The 23,896-nt window shown below is 38.0% G+C and overlaps 1 protein-coding gene across 2 annotated transcripts in view; it reads right to left on the reverse strand.

Annotated features, from left to right (window-relative positions):
* Window positions 1-13,645: 13,645 nt before the first annotated feature.
* Window positions 13,646-23,896, reverse strand: part of CACNA2D3 (calcium voltage-gated channel auxiliary subunit alpha2delta 3) — a 468,802-nt gene continuing 458,551 nt past the window's right edge. For both annotated transcript variants that reach the window (XM_056337957.1, XM_056337956.1), the window contains 3 exons: window positions 15,868-15,983; window positions 14,899-14,978; window positions 13,646-14,055 (listed from right to left, as the gene is read on the reverse strand). In XM_056337957.1, the coding sequence (XP_056193932.1) occupies window positions 13,963-14,055; window positions 14,899-14,978; window positions 15,868-15,983 (289 nt within the window). In that variant the 3' untranslated portion in view covers window positions 13,646-13,962. The remainder of the gene's footprint in view (window positions 14,056-14,898; window positions 14,979-15,867; window positions 15,984-23,896) is intronic.

Raw genomic sequence — 23,896 nt, forward strand, 5'->3', positions numbered from 1 at the left:
TACAAAGCTATCAGACTAACTCCACGACTGTCTCAGAGAAGCCAGATTCCTCCTACCTTCAACTGCAGACTTCCCTGTCCAAAGGCAGTTGGAATTAGGTCCCACAATCAAGTGAGGAAAGGTGGAAGAAAGTAACTAAATTTGTAGCTGGAAAATGAAACAAAATGTTTTGCTTCCTGCACAACACCACTGTGTATCATACAGAGTTCTGACAGCAGTGGAAAAGTTCTCATCGTAGAAATGATACACAAATACTGAGCACCAGCTACCAGGCATTTCTCATTTCAAGCATTATTGAGAATAGCAAGAGAGAGTTGAATTAAAGCATTAGCACCAATCTCTGTAATTCATCACCTGTGCACTTCTCTCTGAATCAGAGATGTGTGCCTGATTTATCAGCTCTAGATTTTATCTACAATTGTTGCTACAGCATTTATCTGATTTCTCCAATTCATTACTTACTCTCTGCAGTACCAGTTGAAATGTGATTAGAAGTCCTCCACTTCTGAAAGTGTTCAACATTTTAGAGGGTTTATTCACTTTTTTTTGTTGTTTTGGTCTCTTTTTTTAAGAAGCTGTGAAGCTCTGTTGGTATTTTCCACTATTTCCAGTGGCCAAAATCTAATATTACAAAATCAAGGTTAGCATTCCAAACACATACAAGTCCTCTAGCAATTTTTCCATGCTTAGCAGAATGTTTCTTCCTGAACAGAGATTGATTGGTTACTGTGAGTAAATAAATAAATATCAAGGGGTGTTTCCCATAACAGCTAGCTCTCTAAGTGTACATAATTTCAATTATTATATATATATATTATTATACTATTGTACCTACAACTAAAATATAAACAGTTCTGAGGCCAAAGGTTATCAGTGCATCTGACAGTACATGTTTAAACATTTACAGAAATTGTCACCAAGAGTGAGCACTTACCCAAATTCTTTCTGTACCTTTTAAACTACCCAGACAAGATTTAGATATTCACATCCTTCCTTAACAACCAGGGATTAGCCTGTGCAAAACTGCCCCACCTTCTATGCCTTACAGAGCTCCAATTTCCATCACAACACATAAACTCCAAAATTCACCGAAAAATGTATTTTGCAAAACGCCCTGAGGATCAATTGGCTCACAGGCTTCTCTGGTAAGGAATGACATTAACTAAAGATTTATAGACACTTGCCTCCTCTCTTCAGAGTGAAAGGGGATGCCTTTGCTCATTTTAACTATACAAGTACGACGCTGGAAAGTAATTCTCTCATATGGGATAGTTCAAAGCTGTTTGGAGCTTTCTAAATCAAAACTAGCATCTTGGACTCAGTCTGGGAGCTAATGCCTGTGGATGACAAAGCAGCAGGACCTCATGCTGTTACAACATTATCTATTAAGTAGGCGACACCCTTCTTTATCAGTCTACTCTCCTGGAATTACAGTCTAATCAGAAGCGCAATACAGGAGCCTTATCTGGAGGTGGCAAAGGCTCCTGGTCCACATCAGAAAGAAACGGTTAAGCTCCTTGCCAGGCACAAAACCGACCTGAAGAAGATCCTGACCAAGCATCCGTAAAAAAGGGGAAACACCAGACTGGCCACATCATCTCTTTCCCCCGCCCCCATCTACAGCTCTGCTTTCAGTTATATTAGGAGCAGGTTTCAGCCTGCAAAGGTCCCCCTCTGACCTCAGCCTTACCCCACCGAACCAGGCACGAAGCAGTGCTGGCTGAATTGGACACGGTGTTGTTTTAAAGCTGGGTGGCATTAGCCAACTGAAAACCTTTCAGACTAAACCTCCTAATTAAGGGCTTCTCTACACCGGGAAATTTACCAACGTAGTTATAGTGGCTTAATTACAACTGTTATAATTGGGATATAAATATAACTCTCTATTTGGACATTCATGGAAGGACATGAGTGCTTATCTCTGGTTTAGTTTATGTCACTTTGAAAGCTGTTTAAGGGGAATAAGATATCTTTATTCCATACTATATATATCCAAAGGAGGAGTTATACTGGCCAGACTGGTGTAATTACAACTGGTATAATTATACCAGTATAACCAAGCCAACAAATGTTCCCCTGCAGAAGGTCCTTCCTACCAGACTCGTGTACATGTTAAGAGAATGAGAAAGCAGAAGAAAGCCTGTGGAGTCCCACCAGACAGTCTCCTTGGGAGGGGAGTGCCCTTCAGCACTTACTGAGACTGCAGCAGGGCGTGAAGACTGACAATTGGGATAATATTTAAAATTACAGTGGGTGATATCAGTAGCAGCAGCTGCCAGCACTTTGACTCGGCAATTATACTTGTGCAAAGTGCAAGCATCCAATAATCAGAATTGATCAAGAACTCTACTCACTCCTTAGTGAAATAGTAGCACCTGTAATAGCTGGCCAACAGTGGCCCAGAGCAGGGAAGCAAGCCAGCTGCTCCGTGCTCCTTGAGAGACCCTCACACAAAAATGTAAGCTTATATGGTGTACTTAGGAAGCAGCTTTAATACTCTACTTCCTCTAATTAGGAAATATCTACAGTGTGAATCTGGCATCTCTACTATTTGTTTCTTTCACTATTAAGTTCCTGACATGTCAGATTCTTATGTACAGACACGGCCCTCCATATGCAATTAATGTTGCTCTTCATAGCGACAGAGGTGCACAGAAACTGGAATCTTTTTGAGCTCACAGAATAATGAAAAACTTATGAGAATATCCTTTTCGAATTTTTAAAGAAACAAGTTTAAACTAACACTTCACTAGACATTATCCATTATTGATCTCAACAGAAAAATCATCAGAAATAATTGCAGTAATAGTTCTAAGTGAATTCTGAATATGCAGCTGTCTTTATAACAAACTAATACACACTAGCAATATCCAATACCTTGTAAGCATTTCACAAAAAAGAAAAAAAATATTAGGATAGCGTTTGCTGTTAATAGACAGCTTTAGCTCTTTGAATGTTTCTTTTTATCCTGTTGGACCAAATAGATCTCACCTGGTAGAGAGCTGTCTTCTACAGACAATTAGCTAGCCTGTTTAACAGTTCTGTTCAAAAGCTATTTGTTTATATTTGCATAATCTCAGTTGCTTTTGATTGCTAAAATGCAAGATGCCCAACTTCAAGCAAATGAATTTCAACCAGGCAGAAACCAGCTCCACCTGAAACAGGGATACACAGCCCATGGCATGGGTGAAGATAGAATGACATATTGCTAACTTTGGAAATCCAGGAAATCATCTGCTGAAAACTCAGGAAGATTTACGCCTTTCTAATCCAATCATAATTCACTTCCACAAAACATGGAATGAAATCCACAGAGAATCATCCAAGGAAATTCTTTGAGCAGACATACGGGGAAATTCCTCAGCAAAGGTAAAAGGTCATATATTAACCTGAAACAACAGAATTAAAAAAAAGATAGTCCTGGTCTCCAACCCTTGTAAGAATGGTCATTTTCTGAAAACTGTATAGGGCAAGACAAGGGGGAAAACAGCAGCTCTACAGATATAAATAGCATTTCTTCTTGCAGTTGTGCTAACCAATAGTTTAATTTACTGCAGTTGAAGGAGTCAGCACAGGAGTGAGCCTGAACCAGCAGACCTTAAGAGCAGCCAGGGGGCTAACATGTGATTTAAAACTCTACTACGAAAAACAAAGTGGCAGAAGCCCAGAAACAGTGATTTGCCACTGGTCACCTCAGACACCCACTGCTTGCAGTGGAATACAGAATCAGGCCCCTATGTACTTATTTTCCTGTTGAAATTGCTCTAAGTAGGTGTCATTTGTCATTTCCAATACAGCTTCCAGCAAACTCAGTGGAAACAGTGGGAAAAATAGCATTTTGTTCCAGTCAAACCTCAAGATAAATCCAATGTTTTTTCTTTCACTGAAACTAAAGGAAAGATGAACTGACAGGTAAGTCTTACAGCACTATACTCTATATTGCATTTAAGAACATAATTTGAAAGTGCACCATGGAATTCAGTTACCTTTGAACAGTCCTGCCAAGCCACTCCAAGTAGGGCACAAGCGCTAAAAAGCACTTTATGTGAGCATATAAATAGGAACTGAAGCTAATTCTCTCCAACAAATCCTTGAAAAATATCAACTGAAAGCAAACAGAACTGAAAAAAATACTGTCATCTGAGGATTCTCAATAGATGTTCTTTCCTAATTCTCCCCCCACCCCTGCCCATACATTAGACACTTTAGAGGCCATCCGTGTAGGGAGGACAGATGGAATGAAGTGTAGGGAGCCTTGTTGTGCAGTGCATGCATAGAGGGAACGCTGCTGCACTCTTCAAATTCATCAGGGAGGGAAAGGAGACAAGGATTTACATTCTCTGTTGAAGACTGGACCAGGAGATTGTGAAAGAGTTATGCTGTCACTTGAGAAGCCAGCTTGAAATATACATGGCCAATAATATTCCATGAATTATTGCACTCCAGTGCATAGGCATAGACTAGGTTAAGAGGGTGTAATCAGAACCAGAAAGTAAGGATGTTCTAGGATGTCGTGTTGCTTATCGATATCTGCATAAGTAAAATAATGTTCTTTACAACGTAACTTTTATCTAGAACTATAATATATACAAATATACATATATATATAGACACATACACACACACACACACAAACATATCCCCTACAGTACTGTGAAACTGATGTTTCTGGTCTAATGGTAGCAGACTATATGTAAAACTCCAAAAAGATTCATTGAGCTCTTTAACTTCTTCGATCTGATGCGAGGGTTTGGTGGTTTGCTGGGTATTTTAGGATTTTTTTCAGAACTCATGAAAAAAAAAAGCAAGTAGGAATAGCTACACAAAATGGAAGAATTTAAAAGGACCTAGAGCCCTATAGCAGAAAAGATCCATCATGATAAAACTATGGAGAAGAAACAGATGTGGAGTAAAGCGGTCTCTAAAGACTGGAACAAAAAATGATAGGTCAATTTTATACGCATTTGCTTTCTTTTTTCTCCTTCATGAATACTGTGATTGTGTTTCTTCGGTGATTATTCAGCTATGTAAAAAAAATGCAAAACCTCATCTACTGTTATGTTTCAGCGTAGTCTGTTTGATAAGCACCTGCTTTTTCATTTATATGAGATGGAACTCTCTTCCAGAAGACAGTGCAGGTAGCCGAAATTCATGTTTCTAAAAGTTCAGTAACAAATTGGCCAAGAGGCTTGTTGGGAGTGTTTTGCGATGTTACAGTTACTCAGTTGTGTTAAGGCTTTAAAAACAGTTCCATACTCTCTTCTTCCAGAAAGTAAACTTTTTAGATTATTTATTATACTTCAGGTCTTACAGGCACCATTCAAGTTTTCTGTCTGAGAGAAAACAGGACTTTCGATAAGCATGATAAATATGAAATACTTTAAGAACTATTTTTCAAATCAGCTTATTTATAGCACTGATCTTAAGATGATATTTTAGAGAAAGGACTTTATATGCACCACACATCCAAGTTCTCTAAAGATATGGAAAAGATACTTGCACCTATATCCCTGTTATTTTAAAAAATGGATAAATAGCATTTGCAACAGATACCAGATTTTCACTTGATTTCTTATTCTGCATCCATTGGAAAGTCAGTCTACCTTGTTTCAGGACCCTGTAGTTTAATAGGCCAAATATGAAACCAATAGGTAAAATTCTTTGGGGCTGTGCTTGCCCACAACAGACTGAATGACTAGGCTCCTCAATTTTAATTCCTGATTTGAGTAATATAGCATTTCTGGAGCAAAGAATTTTCAGTCCAGCCAGGTCAAGCACTTGACTGCTTCCTGATTGAAATACAAATGCAAAATCCCAAGGGATTCACAACCTGAGTTCTCTGCACTTCCACCTCCTCAACTATAATATGAGGACAATAGACTTCAAGGGGAACCCTCTGCTGAATCAAGACCAAACCTAGCACAGTGGGCGCTTGTCTTTTTGGTTTTCCGTTTCTTAAAATTTACTCACAGCCAACTTCCCTCCCTTGTTCCCTTGTCTTCAACTGCTTCAGCTTGGAGTCTGTGCTGTCCTTGCTTGTGCTTATTTTTGGATAGTGAATGAAGCTCCTCATAAGACGCCTTGCCTGTCACAAATACAAGCATGCACCAAGTCACCTTTTCTGCAAGTTGGCACTGAGGCACTGCTTCTAATTTATGGGTGTACCCTTCTGCATAAAAACTGCTTTGTACTAAAGCCATGAAAATGCTGTCTAAACAAAATTTCATTTTGCTAACAGCTAAAAATGCTGAACCTTATATGCCCTACCTGTTCATAGGTAGTTTTACCAGTACTTCTACATGAAAGCAAGAATATTTCCAATAATGTGGCATGGGTATTTCTATTGACTGTTACAAGAGGACGGAAGGAAAAATGTGTCATTCTTCCCTTTCATGAGGCCATAATCTTTCCTTTCTATGCCTGCCATGTTACAAAGGATTTTTCTTCTTGTGTGAGGCTGAAGCAAAAGCTGGACAGGCACGGAAAGCAGTATAAAGCATAGAGGGTTTTTTCTTGTTTATTTTTCTCATAGAGCATTTAATTTTTTTTGCATTAGGGTAACCTCCACTAATCTTAAATCTGTCAGATGCTAATGAAGATAGGGTTGCTGTATTTGGAAAGGAATGAGCAGGACAAATTTCCAGGTTTTCTGCCATGAATATCAGAAGGATAAAGCCTTCTTCTCTCAAGTGAAACAGTTAAGAAATTCATGGTTTGTCCTAATCTGAAACAGCATTGCCTAGAGGTCCCAAATGCAAAGCTGAAAATATGCAACAATCTTTGGTGCATTAGGAGTTGTAGATCATTTACATGCTTGGCAAGGCAGTTTAAGATCATTGTTTACTGTTTAAGAAGTTCTCAAGTGTTTATTGAAAAATATGTTAAATGTGAAATTTCTAAGTATCTTCTAGTAGAAAAAAAACTTTCAAGATAGATGCAAATACGTAATGACTGCCATATGTCAAAAGGATTTCATGGTTAAAAAATGGACTTAAACAATGCTTAAGCTCTCATAAACCCAAGTTTTTTATGGTTTTTCTTTTAAATAAAATCTGGAGGTTTTCTGCCAGGAAAAGTTTTATCAGTGGAAAATAACAGTTCTTGACCTTCCTATCTCTCACAGAATATTTATCTTCCTACTGAGATCTCTGCTTATATCATTACTAGTGGACCTAAAGGATATTAACTAGATATCCCTTATTGAGTCCATACTTATATGGCTTTACGTGTATCACATTAACTTCAGGTTTTAAGCTGAATTCAAAATACTCTTTGTTTAACATTTCTCCAGAGGACAGATTTCCTGGGAGTTCTTGAAATTATTTGTGTTTGCACTTTGAAAGGCTGAAGAAGCAGGAAGAATGTCTGCCTTAGAGCAAAATGCCATTCTGAAACCCACAGAGTTCTGGTGATGGGAAATCACAAGTCTCCATTAGAGTCTTTATCACTAGGTTTTCCGTCCTGCTTTTTAAAGTCTTTTAGAGATAGTGGAATTAGACATTAATTGTGGCTGTGTTGTATTTGATGCTTAGAAACTAGCAGTGGAGGTAGAATATCTTTTTCCCTAAATATTTCACTCACAGCTGTAGACATGAAACAGGCGTACCTAAACAGCTTCATTAACTATAACGGATAATAAAATATTGACAGGGACTTGGGATTCTATCTTAACTAATGCACATATCACAGTAATGTCTCAGAGGTGGTATTATGAGATCCAGGAATGCAGCTGGCTGCTTACAAATTAATTCTATCTATTTTTTCCCCCCACAAACAACATGAGCAAAAGAAAAACGTTTCATTTTCCATTGCAACCCAACTGACCAGTGCCAAAACACTAACAAAGAAATGAAATAAAACAATTCTTTATTTCCTGTCTCAGGAGCCATCTGCAAACATTTCCATGTCTGCCAAAAGCATTCTTGATTAGTTCAGCTATCCCAACTAGTCCCAACTAGCTTTCGCTATTAAACATTTAGCACTCTTCCTAAGACATTTATATAGCTGATTCCAAACACTTCTTGCCATGAACTGAAATTTGATCTTCCCTTTCTCCTGGAAGTGAAATAGCCAGCACGCTAAAGCTGCAAACTAAATCCTAACATAGTCAAACAAACCCAGCATTAACCACTTGAACTTCTGGTGTTAAGGTTCAAATTTGATTCAGAATTGTCAAGTGTAACCTTTTCTTACGAGGCTGCTTCAAACACATATAAGTGCAGTTCAAGACCACATCTGGAACAAAAAAAGCCAGCTTTCGAGTTTGATCTTACAGAGGCCCTATGAGCTGTCAACTCCTTAGAAGCTTTTGATAAAAGAATTCAAGTAAGAGATAACCAAACTCTGCACTACTTGAATCAACTAGAGCTCAACTATTCAACAAGCACCTTGAATTCTGCAGAACTGTCACAAGACAAACTGGAAATTCAACCTCAATTCCAGTTAACCCAAAGGTAACAATGTATTTCCAATTAATAATGAAAATATCACAGGAAATACAGTAGCTTTTATACCACTTACCTTGATACTGCACTGAAATTTTTTTTTCAATACTATTTCATCAGTTTTGGGTGAATTACCTACAAATCTCTGCACAGACGAGGTGCCCCATATGCTGCCAGAAACTGTAGCAGCAGAGCAGAGAACAAACCAGCTTTTGACACCTGGTGCGTTGTTAGAGGGTAGCTTGACATAAACACATTTACCTGATTATTTCTACCACAATGAGCAGCAATCAAATCTGTTAAAACTGTTGAAATAGAAATGGTTGTCTTAAGGTTTCAGCATCTCATCACTGGGATAGCTGGATCAATTCACAGCTCTCTTAAGTAAGACCACCTTCAGACTTAGAAGAATATCATAAATTTAGTTACCGCCCTTAAATTATTTTTTTTTCTCTTTAATTAAGGGTGCCTTTTTAGAAATTACAGAACTAAAGGAAGTCTCAATGATTAGATATTTAACATATCAGCACATACGAATGCAATGCTTTCACAATGAAAGAGCGTGCCATGTTTACACTCACTTCAGTTTCAATTAGATCTAATTCTGCAAGCAAAGTTTCATGTTTTTTAAAGTGATCACTAAGCAGTCATCTGGCATTTAACTAATGCTATGCAAGGTATATTTTTTGTTTTAAAATGTATTGCATACATTTTGTTAATACTAGTTACTAAAGGCAATATAGATTTCTTTTACCATCTTAACCTGGATCTAACTCAACCAAAATGCAAAGGTGTCTCTTGTTCCAACCCTAGTCCAATGAAAGCCGGTAGGTTCTTTCTAGATTAACAGCATGCTTTGAAAGTCTTCAAAGCATCTGCTAGGCAGAACTGTGGACTTTCAAAATAATTTGCGCTGGAATTGCAAACAATAAAATAACATTTGCTTAGTTGACCACAGTTACTATGGGAACAAGAAGGAAAAAAAGTCTGAAAGACTTGGAAACTGAAAGTATTCTTGGGAAGAACATAGGGCTGATTCTTGAAGATGAGGTAAATCCTCCCAAGAAGCTACAGCAAGAATATTATTATATTGAAAGAAATATGATGTGAGCCTACTGGCCAAAGGCTAAAGACAAGAGAAAAGAAAATTGCCTTCAGATTTCATTGTGATAAACTCCAGTGAGATCTTCTGAAGATGCTGTATATGGGAAACATATCTCTCTCAGCAGATAAATGGGAGCTGGACCTGTCAGAGCGAGCACATTGTAAAACAGATAAATAGCAAGTTATCTATGTACTTGCTTGAAACCTTCACAACCATAGGGAAGATCTTGGACAAGAGGGAAAAACCCCCATACTAATGGAAGTATCTTGAGACAGCTGAGGGAAAAGAATAATCAAGTAGGAAAACTAAATAAACTTGATATTTTCCACAGTTACAAGATTTTGATGCACTCTTCTGCAGAAAACTTTCCAGTTGTGAATAGCTATTTGCATTAAAGTTGCAACAGAATTTCTGAGGCACAGAAAGTCCCAAGATGTAAAAGTCCTTGGAGACCATAAAGGGCTCAGGAGACAAATGGAAATAACTGGTGTCTTCTGGTTGCAAATCTGAGCCAAACTTCTGTCTTGCCTTCTGAACCCAAAGGGCTAAACAGGCCAGTGCCTTGTTCTGGGGCTCCTGTTATCAGAAGAAAACTGAAACAGTCCCTTGAAGCCAGTTAGTCAATGAAATCACTGCTGCTTTTAATATCGTCTTGCCCTAGGCAGCCACCTGTTTCGCCTAGCATATATATTGCAGAATTGGCACTGGCAGCAAAATGCAGTGGGTCAGGCAGTCTCAGTGTCACAAAAACAATGAGAGGAGATAGCACAGCTGCAGAAACCCGCCCGAGGCTCTCTGGATTACAGGATTTTAAAGGAGTGTTTGCAGCACTGACAGTTATGGGCAGACAGTTTTCCCACACAAAGCCATTAGAAAATGATGTGTCCATGGCCAGTCCTGAGCCCCCAAACAGCTTTTGCTGTATCAAGATTAAAGGAAGATGAGGCAGCTGGGGCTAATAAGTTGAAAATCAATGCCATTAACAAAGGGAATAAAAAAAATAAAAATCCAAGCCCTGAAGAAACTGAAACGTCTTACTATGCCTCTTGCTGCGTAGAAACAGATTGTACAGTTGCCCTCGTTCTCCTTGGATTTTACCTCAGATTCAGGAAGATAAAATAAACGGATGATGTCTGAATGTCCTGTATATTAAAATTATTAAAATGTTAATTAAAATATTAAAAGTGCATATGATTTACATATATGCAGCTGTATGTGTGCATATGTATACATCTGCGCTTTGCTATTGACTACATTGGACTTTGGATCAGACCTTGCATGATATTTTTAGGATCTGAGAGCAGTAACACCTAGAATTAGTGAGGTTATAACCTTTAATTTCACCTTCTATGACCTGCCACAGGTTATGCTGTGACAGCACGGACCCACTTCCCAGCATAATCACACCTTCCCGGTGTTCCAGAGCTAACGATGACATACAGACTGATAAACTTAACGTCGGGAACATTCTTATGCATTAGAATGAGATCAGCTTTTCTGTAAAACTGTTTTGAATAGCCCTTGGCATGCTTTCAGCCTATGTCAGCTAGCTCTGCCCCATAAAACTCATAATCATCATTTCTGTGTTTGGACATAGGTTATTCATATTACAGCTACTCCGTTTTGGAGACCAAGAGATCTTACTAGCATACACACACGCCAGAGTCAGTTGGCCTCAGTGCCAAGGAACGTTTCCAGACACACTCACTTTACTAGTATAGATGCAGCCAAATAGTTCAAATAAATAAAGATCTCACAGCATTATCACTGGCCTACTGTTGATCTGCTTCATCCCCTCATGATTGATGTTTGAAATTCAGAAAGAGCAGCATGAATGTCAGTGACTGAACATACTCAATTGAATACGAGGATCTATATAGGCAAAGATCCACAAATGTGAACCCAAGGCAACATTCCCGTTTCGTCTAAGCTACTGGCTTTATGAACCTGAATTCACACTGCATCAGAACATTTTAAAGGAATAAATACAAAATTAAAAAGACATCTTCATTAGCAAAGAAATGGCAACTCAAGAATGTTTTTACACTTAGCAACTCATTTGTATCGTTTTGTTTTGCATAGTAACTTGTTTGTGTATAACTGTACATTCTGCCTTTATAACTTTGTCTTAATGTGAAAATGAACTGTCTCATTTCTCTGAACAATATTCATTTACATAACCATATTTCACTCTCTTTCACAATATCAATTTAGACTGTCGTATTTAAATCTCTCTTGTTACTCCCTGGCTCCTTTTTAATTACAAAGCTGTCCACCTCTTTCCAAAATTAACAATGAATTATTATTAGGTATTTTCATCTTGGTTCAGTAGAAATAAATTTTCTCATTTAATGTATTTCTTTTTTTTGTAAGATCAATGATGATTTATACATCAGACAGCACAGGCATTTGTATGCAGAGCTTTTCAATAGCTCTAATGAGAAAGATATTTCTTTTGACTTTCTACTAACAAGGAAAAATCACCTGGACTGTGTTGGTTTATAAGCATTTCCCATTTGAGCTGCATTGAGAAAGAACAAGCATCAGACATACAAAAGCATTATGAGGTTGTAGTGTTGCATATTCTGGAAACTCAGAAACTAAAATACTCTATAAATAATGAGATTAATTTGGGGAAGAATGACGGAGGGTAAGGAGGAATGGTGCTCAGAGAAAGACCAAGCAAAGAACTGCAGGATATCTGTGTCGGTCCAAGTGTAGAAAACGCCTTGAATTACCAATTAGCTTAGTAACTAGAGCATGTCGCTAGAACAACAGATTGACTGAATTTCAACTGGAAAATTATTCCCATAGCAAGTGATTTTGAGACCAACAAGAAGGACAAAGAAATCTGTAGGAAAACACTCCTAACCAGAAAACATCAGGAAAAGACGACTATGAGTCCAGCCAAAGAGCTGTATGGTTTCAGAACCAGAGGAAGTGCCGGTGCGTTTGAACCCATTAAAGCACTGAAGCAGAATTTTATTTTACTCGTTCTTCTCTTACAAGCTTAATAGTATTCCATAAAACAAAGCCCCTTTCAGTGGCTTAGCTCCCTAGTCTCACCTAAGACACATAGCAAATCTGCTTAGCGTTCATCTAATGCTAAAAGCATACTTTCTCCCAGTCAGGGAACTGCAATCTTCAAGCACCAGATTTAGAATCATGGCATTTTATTTTGCATCTGATGCATTATATTGTTAGAAGATCATGCTATTCTTTTGATAGCATTCTACTTCATCTAAGACTGCAAAGATAAACTGAGAGATTAACATACCTCAAAGATCAAGATCTTCAGCAAATGTATCCACAACAGGGACATTACTACCAATTACAAGAGGAATATACTAGTTCTAATAGGAGTAGGATAAATATTCCTCTTTGTATAGTGTTTTAAAAGACTCAAAAATCTTAGTTTCTTTATCTTCTCATTTCCCTTACAAAGAACATAAGGCCTAGAATGAAAAAAAAATATATTGTTTTTGATCTTTGTTCACTGAGGGTGACCCTCAGTAAATTCTCAGTGAAAACCATAATAAGTTCTGCTGATGCAGGTGTGTTGTAAGCCTAACTTTCTCTGGTTATGAATTTCATCATGAGCTTCTCCTAGCTGACATGATGTCTATCGGGCAGAACATTAACAGTATTATCCTTTTATATAGGTTATTTTTACATATCTTCCCACATATTGTAACAGATGAAAAGTATTTTTTGTAAAAAGTAATTTTGCCATCTGCAACCAAATCAACCAATTTGAAATAAAGTTTGCCCAAGTTAGGCAAAAGGCTTTAATCAGGCTTTGGCTCACTTTCTAAATGTGGCTGAGATGTTTTATAGCTGTTTCCAGAAAACAAACCTTCACTATAAATCAGCACTGCACATTACCTGCTCAGCTTCATACATGCACACGTGTTTCCTGGACTTGTTAATAAAAGCTATCCTGCCTTATTATAAAATCTAACTCCACATTTTCTTCTCTGATTCTTTTCAGAAATAGGCTAAAAGCATAATAAAAGAACTTCCATTTATTTTATTCTCGTCCCGTCATTAATTAATGGCACAAATACATTATCATACTTCAAATACACTCTGAAACTGTGATTTTAATATACTTTATTGAAAAAAGTACACAGTTTTAAATTATTTTCAATGGGACAAAGCAATGGTCACCTCTATCTACCAAGTCCTTTTCTGATGAATCATGACTGCCATATGCCAAATTCACATCTGCATGACTTGCAAAGTAAAAAGATAAATCTTTTTTCAACATATCTTTAAGAATTTATATCACCAACAGTTTAAAATCATGAAATGCTGATGCTCTGACTATATTTCATGTCCTTTATGTTGCACCATTTCCCAGTTCACAGTTTATCCATGTATTAGCATGCCAATTGAAGACATCAGTCAATGTCACCTTGAGAAAATCGTCAATAGCAGAAGAAGAAGAACAAGAGGAGGTTTAGCACTAAGGCCTGAGACACCACCACATTCTCTTGCATTTTCCTAAGGGAAAAAAAAAAATAAAACCAAAGGAAAATAAATACAAGCCATTACACTAAATTATGATATATGGCTCTTTACTAAACTACATGGGCAGAAGAGGGTTGGTGCAAAAACCAAAACCCATGAACTCAATACACTCAGGAAGCAATTCAGGTAACTATTTTCATTTGAACAAGTTTAGACTGTAGGCTGAAAATGAGCATGAGCAACAAGCATTATACAGTCTCCTCCATGCTGTATTTTAGATCTCATTCTACATTGCATTACACCACTGAAGACATGAAAGTTACTCCAGAGTAAAATGCATGTCTATGCAGATACAAACCAATGTAATCACCTGCCAGTCTCTACCAGATCTCCTTGGCACTTTAAAAATAAGAGTACTAATGCAGAACACAGAGTAGTAAATATGTGTAGTGATCCCTCCCAAGCGATATTATGTGTGAATGCACTGATATAGCATGACAGTTGAGACGGTGAAGCTAGTTACTGAAAAAAAACATCAGCAGCACAAAGTTCCCAGCCATCTCTAATGAGGAATCCTGTGGTCAGTGCTGAGCTGGAATAAGTTCTCAGATATTCCTGGCTGCCAGTTTACGCTCACACCTTACCACGTTCTCATATCTGATACAAAACAGCCTACAAAAGCAGCAAGTCGAGACGTTGCATACAGGAGTAATAAGAAGATTTGCAGCACTTATAACGTCACTCACTTCCCTTACTGCTGTGTTCAATCATCTCCTGATGTTTCATCTTAGCAGATATTTTTCCTATTTATTTTTTTTTAAAGAAATAAACCATCTACCAGAGTCCAAAAGAAAGGAAAAGTAGTTAGAAACTTACTTCAGGGTGAAATCCATGACAAGATTCTGGGCGTCTTCTTATCTTCTGAGATTTTAAACGTTCACATTTAAGGGATTCATTATGTACAAGGTAGTTAAGGAGAGATGGTCTGACCGTTGCATTTTTGTGTGAGTGTTTTGAAATGAATATAGTGAATATAATGAACATTTTTCAGCTTCTTGCTTTCTTTCCATCAAAAACCCAGGGTGATATGTGTGGTCAGCACAAGAAAAAGGTAATTCTAGTGCTTTCCTCTCAGTGATCCATAGTTCAGACAGTATCATTTGCACTTACATTGCTAACCTGTCTTTCCGTACTAAGTGTGCAATAAAAGCACACTGCAGACTACTTTTGATAAGTTCCAACTTATGTGAGAAAAGAAATCCTTAACTACAGAACAGCACAAAACTAAAAAAATAGAGCAACTAAAAATCAAGTGGTACATTCACTTTGCTAATTTTTTATATTTCTGGAAAGCAGGATTCTGAAACATTTTCAATACTCCAGTCCAACCCTAAAATAAACAGTTATCTATGTTGTAAGAAGTTTTATAAGTTCCAATATCAGGACCTCCATTCTTGTAAGGAAATTGCATATTTAGGGCCTAATTTGAAAGACATTTAGCTACCCAAAAGTGACCATGACCTTATGATGCTTAAAGATGCACATAACTGTTTGTTTAATTTGTACTGGCTGTTCAAAAAAAAAAAAAAAAAAGAAAACAAAAAAAACCAACCACACATCAAAAAACAACAACAAGAACAACAAAACAAACCAAAAAAAAGTGAATTCTCCTTGAAAATAAGTGGGAAGGCATTCTCAGCTGTCTTACTTTCAAACAGCCCCAGAACTTTGTAATGGGTAATGATATGTTCTTAAGTCATGTAATGTAAGTTTGACATACATAATAAATTTTTTTTCAATATTTGCATCTTGAATCTTTTTCGGACAACTTTGCAAACAAAAGGATATACCTTATTTCTATAGGTGCCATGGTAATTGGTGGGACAGAATCACAGAAGCATTCATTATCTACTACCACCATGAAGAGATTGCTGCTTGGGATTTGCTGGATTACAAAAGACCTGTAAATTAAAAAGAAATCAAATAACGGTGACATTATTTGTACTTCTGAGCAACAGTTTTGTTAGGGTTTTTTGAACTTGTCAACAATGCTTGTATTACAGTCAGAAATATAATTTACTTTATATATATATATCATCCTGTATCTCTACACCTTGGGGAAGTAGAGGGCCTTGGGCAATGCTTCGTTCCCTCAGTTCACAGAATATGGTTGTCCATTTTCAGATGTACATGCTGCTGAAAGGTACACGGGTGAAGTGGAACAGGTGGGCTTATACTGCTGGTATGTTAATGCAGAGCCTGAGGCACAGGTGAACCACTAACGATATTATCAGATTTTTCTTCTTCAGATTCCAATACAGAATCTCTGCTTTATTATGAATCCCTAGCTGTGTATTTATGATCGGGAATTTTTAAGTACACATGAAATCAATCTGTAAAAATAATGAAGATTCTCCTGCAGCCACACAACGACAACTCACAGTCCCAAACTTTAGCCTGTACAGTCGCATTAGGGCTTTTACTTGCTCTGGGTCTTGCTTGAAGCGCCATGAACTACTGAGAAAGATCTCAGCTTTCACCTGTCCTCTCAAGAATCCTTTTATTACTGAGCCAACGAAACAGAGATTAAACCTCAAAACCTTCCTAAGTGAGGAAATTTATTTTAGAATAATGACAACTATATGATACAAATATGGTGATAACTCAGCACCACATTCAAATTAAGATAAAACAGGCAATTGAAAAGGAGAGTGAGAAATAAAGACATTGCTAGTAAGAAGGAAATCACCCAGGGGAGACCAGGGAAGGATCCTGTGGGCATTATTTAATGATCCACATAGTTACAGTGAGCTGAACTCTTAATAAGCACATACCAAAGAGAAAAGGGGAGGAGGCACAGCCAAACGGGCACCGTTTAGCCTTTCGTTTGAAATTCAGGACACAATACAAAGAAAGGCTTTAAGGCTTGGACCCAAGTCTTGATACATTTTTAAAACAATCTGTCAGAATTTATATATCATATCAACAGAATATCTGCCATACCGAATATCATTGAAATCCGGCGGTTCCAGGAATTAGGTGTTTTTCAGTGTGGTATGCTGGTAAACGTACAGAACGTTAAGTGAGGGTTTGAGCACCAAGAAGATGTGGAGAAAAACATATTTTTCCTCAGACATCTTTATTTAAAATACATATTGTCTTACTAAAATAACTCCCTGCTTTTTCCAAAGATCACAGAGGATGAAATAGCAGAGGGGGCAGGGAATATTCAAACCTAGCTTCAGAAAAAAAATACTTGGAAAACTTACTATAAAAATGTTGCCAACGGAAAGATTAAACACTTTTCAGTATTTTTTAAACTTACTGAACCTCCATTAAAATTACACTTAGAGTGATCTGCAATATGTTAGCTTTATGTTTATATATGAAATATACATTTATGGCACAATGTAAAAGGCTGAACTTTATAAATGTACCTACCAAACAGCTGGAGCATGTAGCAAGACTGACATCATTGTAATGGAGCATCTGTGGCTTTGTGGATTTGTGTGTGGGAGAAATGGGGCCAATAAAAGGAAAGGAGGGAAAAACTTTAACAGACAATAATACCAAAATTGTACTGCATGAATTTCTCCAAACAGTTAGGAATAAATCAAACCCTAAAGGGTAGAAAAAAATATTAATTTTATTCCCAGAAATTGGCACAGTTTGGACTTTGTGCGGTCCAAAACTTGTATTTATTGTATCTTTATAACTGGCTCAGAAATGGTCCTGAAGGGCATAACGTGTTGTAACAATTAACTGGATGCTCAATGATTAATTTCTCTTTTTGATGAGAAGGGAGTACTCTCTCTTCTGTTGTACCTACTGTGTTCCTAACTCCAAGTCCTTCTGTAATAGTCCCTTTTGGTGGCCCTCAGGTGAATACTGAAGCCTATTGGAAAGCATGTACCATCGAGCCAGGCTTAACGGTGCCATTTTAGGAAAGGTGGGCACATTTCCCATGTCATTTCTTCTTTCATGCACTTTTCTGGGGTGGCATAAGGGCTGTACAGTACAGGTCATTGCTTCCCCAAAGAAGAGAGGGGGGGGGGGGGGGGGGGCGGACAATAAAAGTAAAAAAAATCTGGGAGCTTTTCCTATCACTTCACTTAGCTGGTGTGAAAAAAAGAAAGCACTTTAACCCAGAAGAAAGTTTCCACTACGGAACTAAGGTGCTAGAGTAAATCACTGTTTGGATTCTCTGCCAATAAAGTAAAAAACTACAAAGGTTTGTAGGAATTAAGTGATAGAGAAAATCCTGCTAGACGTGGTGATTTGGGGAATGCAGTATGTGCATGGATTGATGGAATTATGAATTAAAGGAACTACAAAAAGCAGTATATTAGGTTCAGTAAAAAAAGTTTTCTACTTCAGGAATTATAAGACAGTTATCAACTAATCACACTGTGAATCTAATCAAACAGTGAATATTCTTAAGAATCTACATTCTGTTTACCTATTACAGATGTTTGTGAAGTGTCTAACCTTATGGCGACTGCCACAGAACTTGTGATTCATCTAAAGAACCATAAAAAAAAAAAAAAAAGTTTTTGGCTTACTGCAGCATTTTTTTTCATAGCGCTTAATAATATCTTAACTAATATCTTGCCAAGTGGAACCAACTTGCTGCTTCTCTACCATACTAGAGGCAAATTAAAAAGAAAACATTATCGTCCACAAGCAGTAAATGGATGTTTTCCCTTTCACAATACCCAAACATAACCTTGAAATGAAGTTGTGGAGCCAAATGCTCACACCAGTCACTGGCTTGTGAGGTCACAGGCAAAGGATTAACATATCAGCGAGTGAAGACAGAGGACTGAAGACAGAGATTGAGTTTAGCAAAGAATTAAGGGCAAAAAAAAATATGTCCATTTAAGCTTTCTTTTCTATTAATAGAATTTACACAAGAAAATTATGCTTCTTTCAGCTGCTGTAATTTAAGACCATTTTGCAGTCATGAGGGATTCCTACCCTCACTACATCAATGGCAAAGAAGTTTCTGCCAGTCACAACTGCTGCAGTTGCTCTGTGACTATTCAGACCATACACGCAGCACTGCTTCCCTGCCCCAAGCGGACAAAGCACACAGCCACCCCCGAAGCAGGTCCTGTGTTTCAGTTCAACTCCCAGTTTCCATGGTGACATGCCCATGCATCTTTGAAATTCATTTTGAGTGAACATTCATGCCAGTAAGCCTCAGAAACTGAACGGTCACAGAAAACAAAAGGTGCATAAACCCAGTCAGAACAAAGTCTTTCAGTTACTGAAATATTCCCTCAAAATGTTTCATTGTGTATGCCAAGATTCAGTTGTAAGTGAGAAAAACCTCTAGCAGAACAGCTTCCACGACTGCAATGGGGAATAAAGAAAGTTGCTGACAAAGTAGTGAAAATGGTCCTGTCTTTTAAATGAGCTCCACTGTGAGTCTTTAAAGTTTCTATGACACTAAGCATTTCTGAACACCTGCTGGCTCCGGCTGTCATTCGTGTCGCTGGCAATATGGCAGTCAGCTTTCAAGGACAGAGTAAGGGTTTTTATTGACCTTTATTAACAATCAAAGGAAAGTCTGTGTTTAACAGCCTATGTTTAATATTATGGAGAACACTTCAACTTTAAAGGGTAATGCTCTTTTTGTGTTAAGTAATGTAAATCTGATTAAAATGTTCTTCCTTTATACCAGTATCTTCACCATCATTTGATAGTGACAGCACTATCAAAATCCTTGCATACGTCTCTATATATAAAATGGAATAAACTGTTGTGGTTCCTGTTATGCTGTAACCTCACTGGGTCCCTAAGAACCTTATTATTAACTTCTCCCCTATCTTTCATCCACTGAGGAACTAGTTTGGTTTGTTTGACATACAGGTTCAGAGGCTTAAAACAGACCTGAACACAAACTGCTTCTTCACTTTGTGGGGAAGGTGAGGAAGGAAGAAATTTGTTACTTGAGAGGGGTAGAGTGAGAAGGAGGAAGAAAATCTAGTCATGCCAAACTATTTTGTTAATGAAGATAAAATAAGAACAGAGAGTAAATCTGCAAGAAAATCTGTATTTTGAGTCAGAGCATTACACAACACTTTTCTCATGTTTCACACTATCTGTTTCTTTCTAACCTGCCTCTGTATCAGCCCATAGAGAAAGACCTGCCCAAACACCTACAAATTGATCTGAAAAAAACCACAGCTTCACGTTTTACTTGGAAATAGTAAATATTTGCTAAAAAATGCAAGCATTTATTAATCTGATCTTTGGAAATTATTTTTTTCGTTATAGAATTAAACAGGAAAAGACTTGGAATTCAAGTACTGCTGCATTCAAAATTACATTTGCTAAAGTCATGCTTAAGAAGGCATGATAAGAAAGCACACTTCTAATGCGTGCATGGTAGCTAAATGACTCTTCCCACAGAGAACCAGTTCTTTCTAATTTCTTAAGACAGCCTAGAATCTGGGAAGCACCATGACAGGACTGTAACACAAATCTTGGAGGGCAGTCACCCCAGCTGCTTTCATGTGTGTAGCTCAGGTTCCTGCACGAGAGGGGTAATCACCCCCAGCTCCGAACAGAGAGCCTGGAGAGGCACAGGCTGCTCAAGCATAATTCAGAGCAGGAGCTTGGCTTCCATGATCCGAATCATCCTCTGTGGGAGGGTCTTTCTCTCTCTAATGGCTAAACAGTGATCCTGCAGAGAAATGCGTCCGGAAGGGGGTGAAATGGGATGCCTAAAGCTAAGTGCAGACTACAACACCTGTTCTAAAAGAGCCAGCACACTGCGTTCAAACCTGGGGCTTTATCTGATTTTAATCTCTTCCTTTTCCCTGTGTATATAAAAATTTTCATACCATTATAAGATATATTACATTGTTACCATAATAGTTTCTGCCACAGGCTATATTAAAAACAAAAACAAACAAACAAACAAAAAAACCCCCAAAAAACCCCAAACCAAAACAAACCAACTTAATTTCAAAATTGCCAGCTCTTTTTCTTATTATAAGAATTACTTTGACTTGTAAGGAGGGATAATTAGAAGATATACTCAGGGCAGTAGAGGAGTAGGGAACGAGCTGGCACTGCCCTTGCTGCACTGCCCTCTTTCCACACTGTGTGCTTCTTTCTCTTTTTACCTTCCAGCCTCTGAACAAAGTGGAAAAGTATCAGTAAGGCAAGTGGGAGAGGGACAAACCTCCCTGGAAAGGAGAGAGATGTTCCAAGATGGGAGAAAGGGCACGGGGATAATAAGACAAGCGCTGTTGGTGCTCTGTGGGAAAGGGACAGAGGGAAGAGGTTTATCAGCTGCTGCAGCAGGTGACTTTGCTGTGGGGCCCCTGCAGTCCCGTAGGGATTTTGGAGCTTCTCCCACACTGATGAAAACAGGCACAGCAGTAGCAAGGCAGAGCCAGACCCTTTTTTCTTCCTGGCTGCTGTACTCATGAGGCTGCTCTATCCCCTGAAGGCAGACAAGCGGTTTACCGGCTAACTGAAGATCACACACATGTGCAAGTCACTATTTCCTTGCTCAATGCAGGTCATTGCTTCACCACAACTACTTGAATCGCAAGGTGCAAAATCTGTATGTGGTAGGCTTAATATCTTGCCTCTGAAATGCTGCTGGCTTCAGCTTTCCTTTCCTAACATAGATGGATCCATAACAGGCAAAGCTAAAGTAATTCAATTTCAAACACGCAAGAGGTGTGTCTTGCCCAGCTCAGAAACCTGTAAGTTGCTTACACCCTGCTATTTGACTGTAGCACCTGCTGTTCAAGGAAATCAATCCTAGTGTCACACAGCTTATTCTCTGTTTTTCCATGCAGGAGAGGTAATCCATTTCCTTGTCCACCGATGTTACGTTTTGGACAGGATACAGGCTGAGCACAGCGCTGAGTTTCCCTGGTAAGGAGCAGCCGCTTACACAGCCCCAGACACACCCAGGCTTAAGGAAACGTGGAACGCAGCATCTCGCATGGGATGGGGGGGGGGGGGGGGGGGGGGCAGACAGCTGCAGAGAGGGGACAGACTGAGGATCCCAAATTCCATCATTAGTCAGTTGCATTGATCCTTTTCCCTTTCCCTGACTTAGAGCTGTGCTCCCTCCTGTTTGCCGGTGGCCAGCAACACTGCTACCGTGTCAACAGCAGAGAGTGGTCATAACCCTGAGAGTGCTCAGCAATCTTTGCTTCTCAGAGCCATTGCCCCCTTCAAGAGAGAGTTACAAAGGTTGCAAAGGGTTTGAGGGAATAAAATGAATGACAAGCAGCATGGAACTTGAAGATACTTACAGGATAAAACTAAGCTTGAGGAACCGCAAAAAAAAAAAAAAAAAGTTCAGATAAAATATCTTCCCATTATCCTGCAGAATGGAATATATTTCTTTGTAATTTGTGGACGATTTGAGCACCACAGAAACATTAAAATCGATTAAACTTTGTTTAAAAACAATGCTGTGTGTTACGAGTTTTTTAAAAAAATCTTGTTTTCTCACAGAAATACTGCATTATTGTGCTTTGTTTTAAAACATGCTTGTTCATAAGTAAGAATTATTGATCAATATGGTATATTCTACAAACAATACACTTTTTAATTTTACAAAAATATGCTGCTATTATTTAGATCTGTGCTAGTGACAACAGATGCTATGAAGTAGAATACATGGTCACAATAAACACATGGCTCAGGTGTGATTTTAAAATATCGTGTAAACATTTAAACGGCTGTTCAGATTCATCTTTAATTTCATGTTTAGGAGCTTTAACAGCCTGCTTCAAGGGGGGGGGGGAATATCCATATGTGTATTTTTCATTTGTTTCTGTAATGACCATAGGAACATTTTAATATTATTGTTTCATGCTACAGTGATGACTGTGGGACTTACATTCAAACTATGACTAGAATAATATCTATTGTTGTGTTAGCGTTTGTCACTCCTGCACATACATAATCATATCAATCATTTTTAGGAGGCTGTAGAAAAGAAAAAAAAAAAAAAAAAGAAATAGCTACCAGTTGTTTTGCCCTTGCAGATGAGTCCTGCAAAGCATGGAAGAAATTCACTGTGAGTATTTTGAACTGAAAGAAACTGAGGGCAGTATTTTCAAATTGGCAACCAAAACACATTCACGAAGATGTGAAAAAGTAGTCTGAATTTCCATGGTACTCAACTTGGATAGCCCCCACTGGGCGCTCAGATGCTCGAGCATCTCTGTAAATTCAGCCATTTCTCTCCAGACCTTTCAGCATTATTTTTTGAGTGCAAAACCATGTTAATGAAGTTTGGGTATTTTGGATTAAGATTAGTTGGCACTTTGGGATTACATTTCATATCTGTCGAATTTGATCTTTCCTATTTTTTTACAGAAAGAAAAAACATACCAGCACCAGGGTACAGGAAATGGAAAATATTGTGCACTCTGCACTCAAATATGTGTTAGTCACATAACTGTTGGTTGCAAATGTTCAACCCTAATGGTCTGGAACAAACTTTAAGCATTCAACTGAAGTGCAGATATCCGCTGTGCTGTTTCCCAACTCCTATCATGTGCTTTCCAGGCTGCTGGCTACATTTCCAACCCACATTTCTCTCACTTATCATATTTTTTAAATGAATGAATGAAATGTTTATATCACAGTCAAGTTGGGCTACTTGTTGTTTTTTAATTTATTTATTTTTGGTGTGGCGTTTTGCTTTTTTTGTTTCAAATAAATGATGATAGAGAATGGAATATCTTCAATGCAATTTATAAAAATAACATATATGCCAATAACAACATTTCTGAGAGCTGGAGCAGTTAAAGTATATGAAAAAAAAAGCATCTGGTGGTTCGCTAATATAAAAAGAGACAGATAAACTCTCAGCCTCAGGCCCGTA

The sequence above is a fragment of the Falco biarmicus genome, chromosome 4 (assembly GCF_023638135.1).
Source record: "Falco biarmicus isolate bFalBia1 chromosome 4, bFalBia1.pri, whole genome shotgun sequence".
NCBI classification, from domain to species: Eukaryota; Metazoa; Chordata; class Aves; order Falconiformes; family Falconidae; genus Falco; species Falco biarmicus.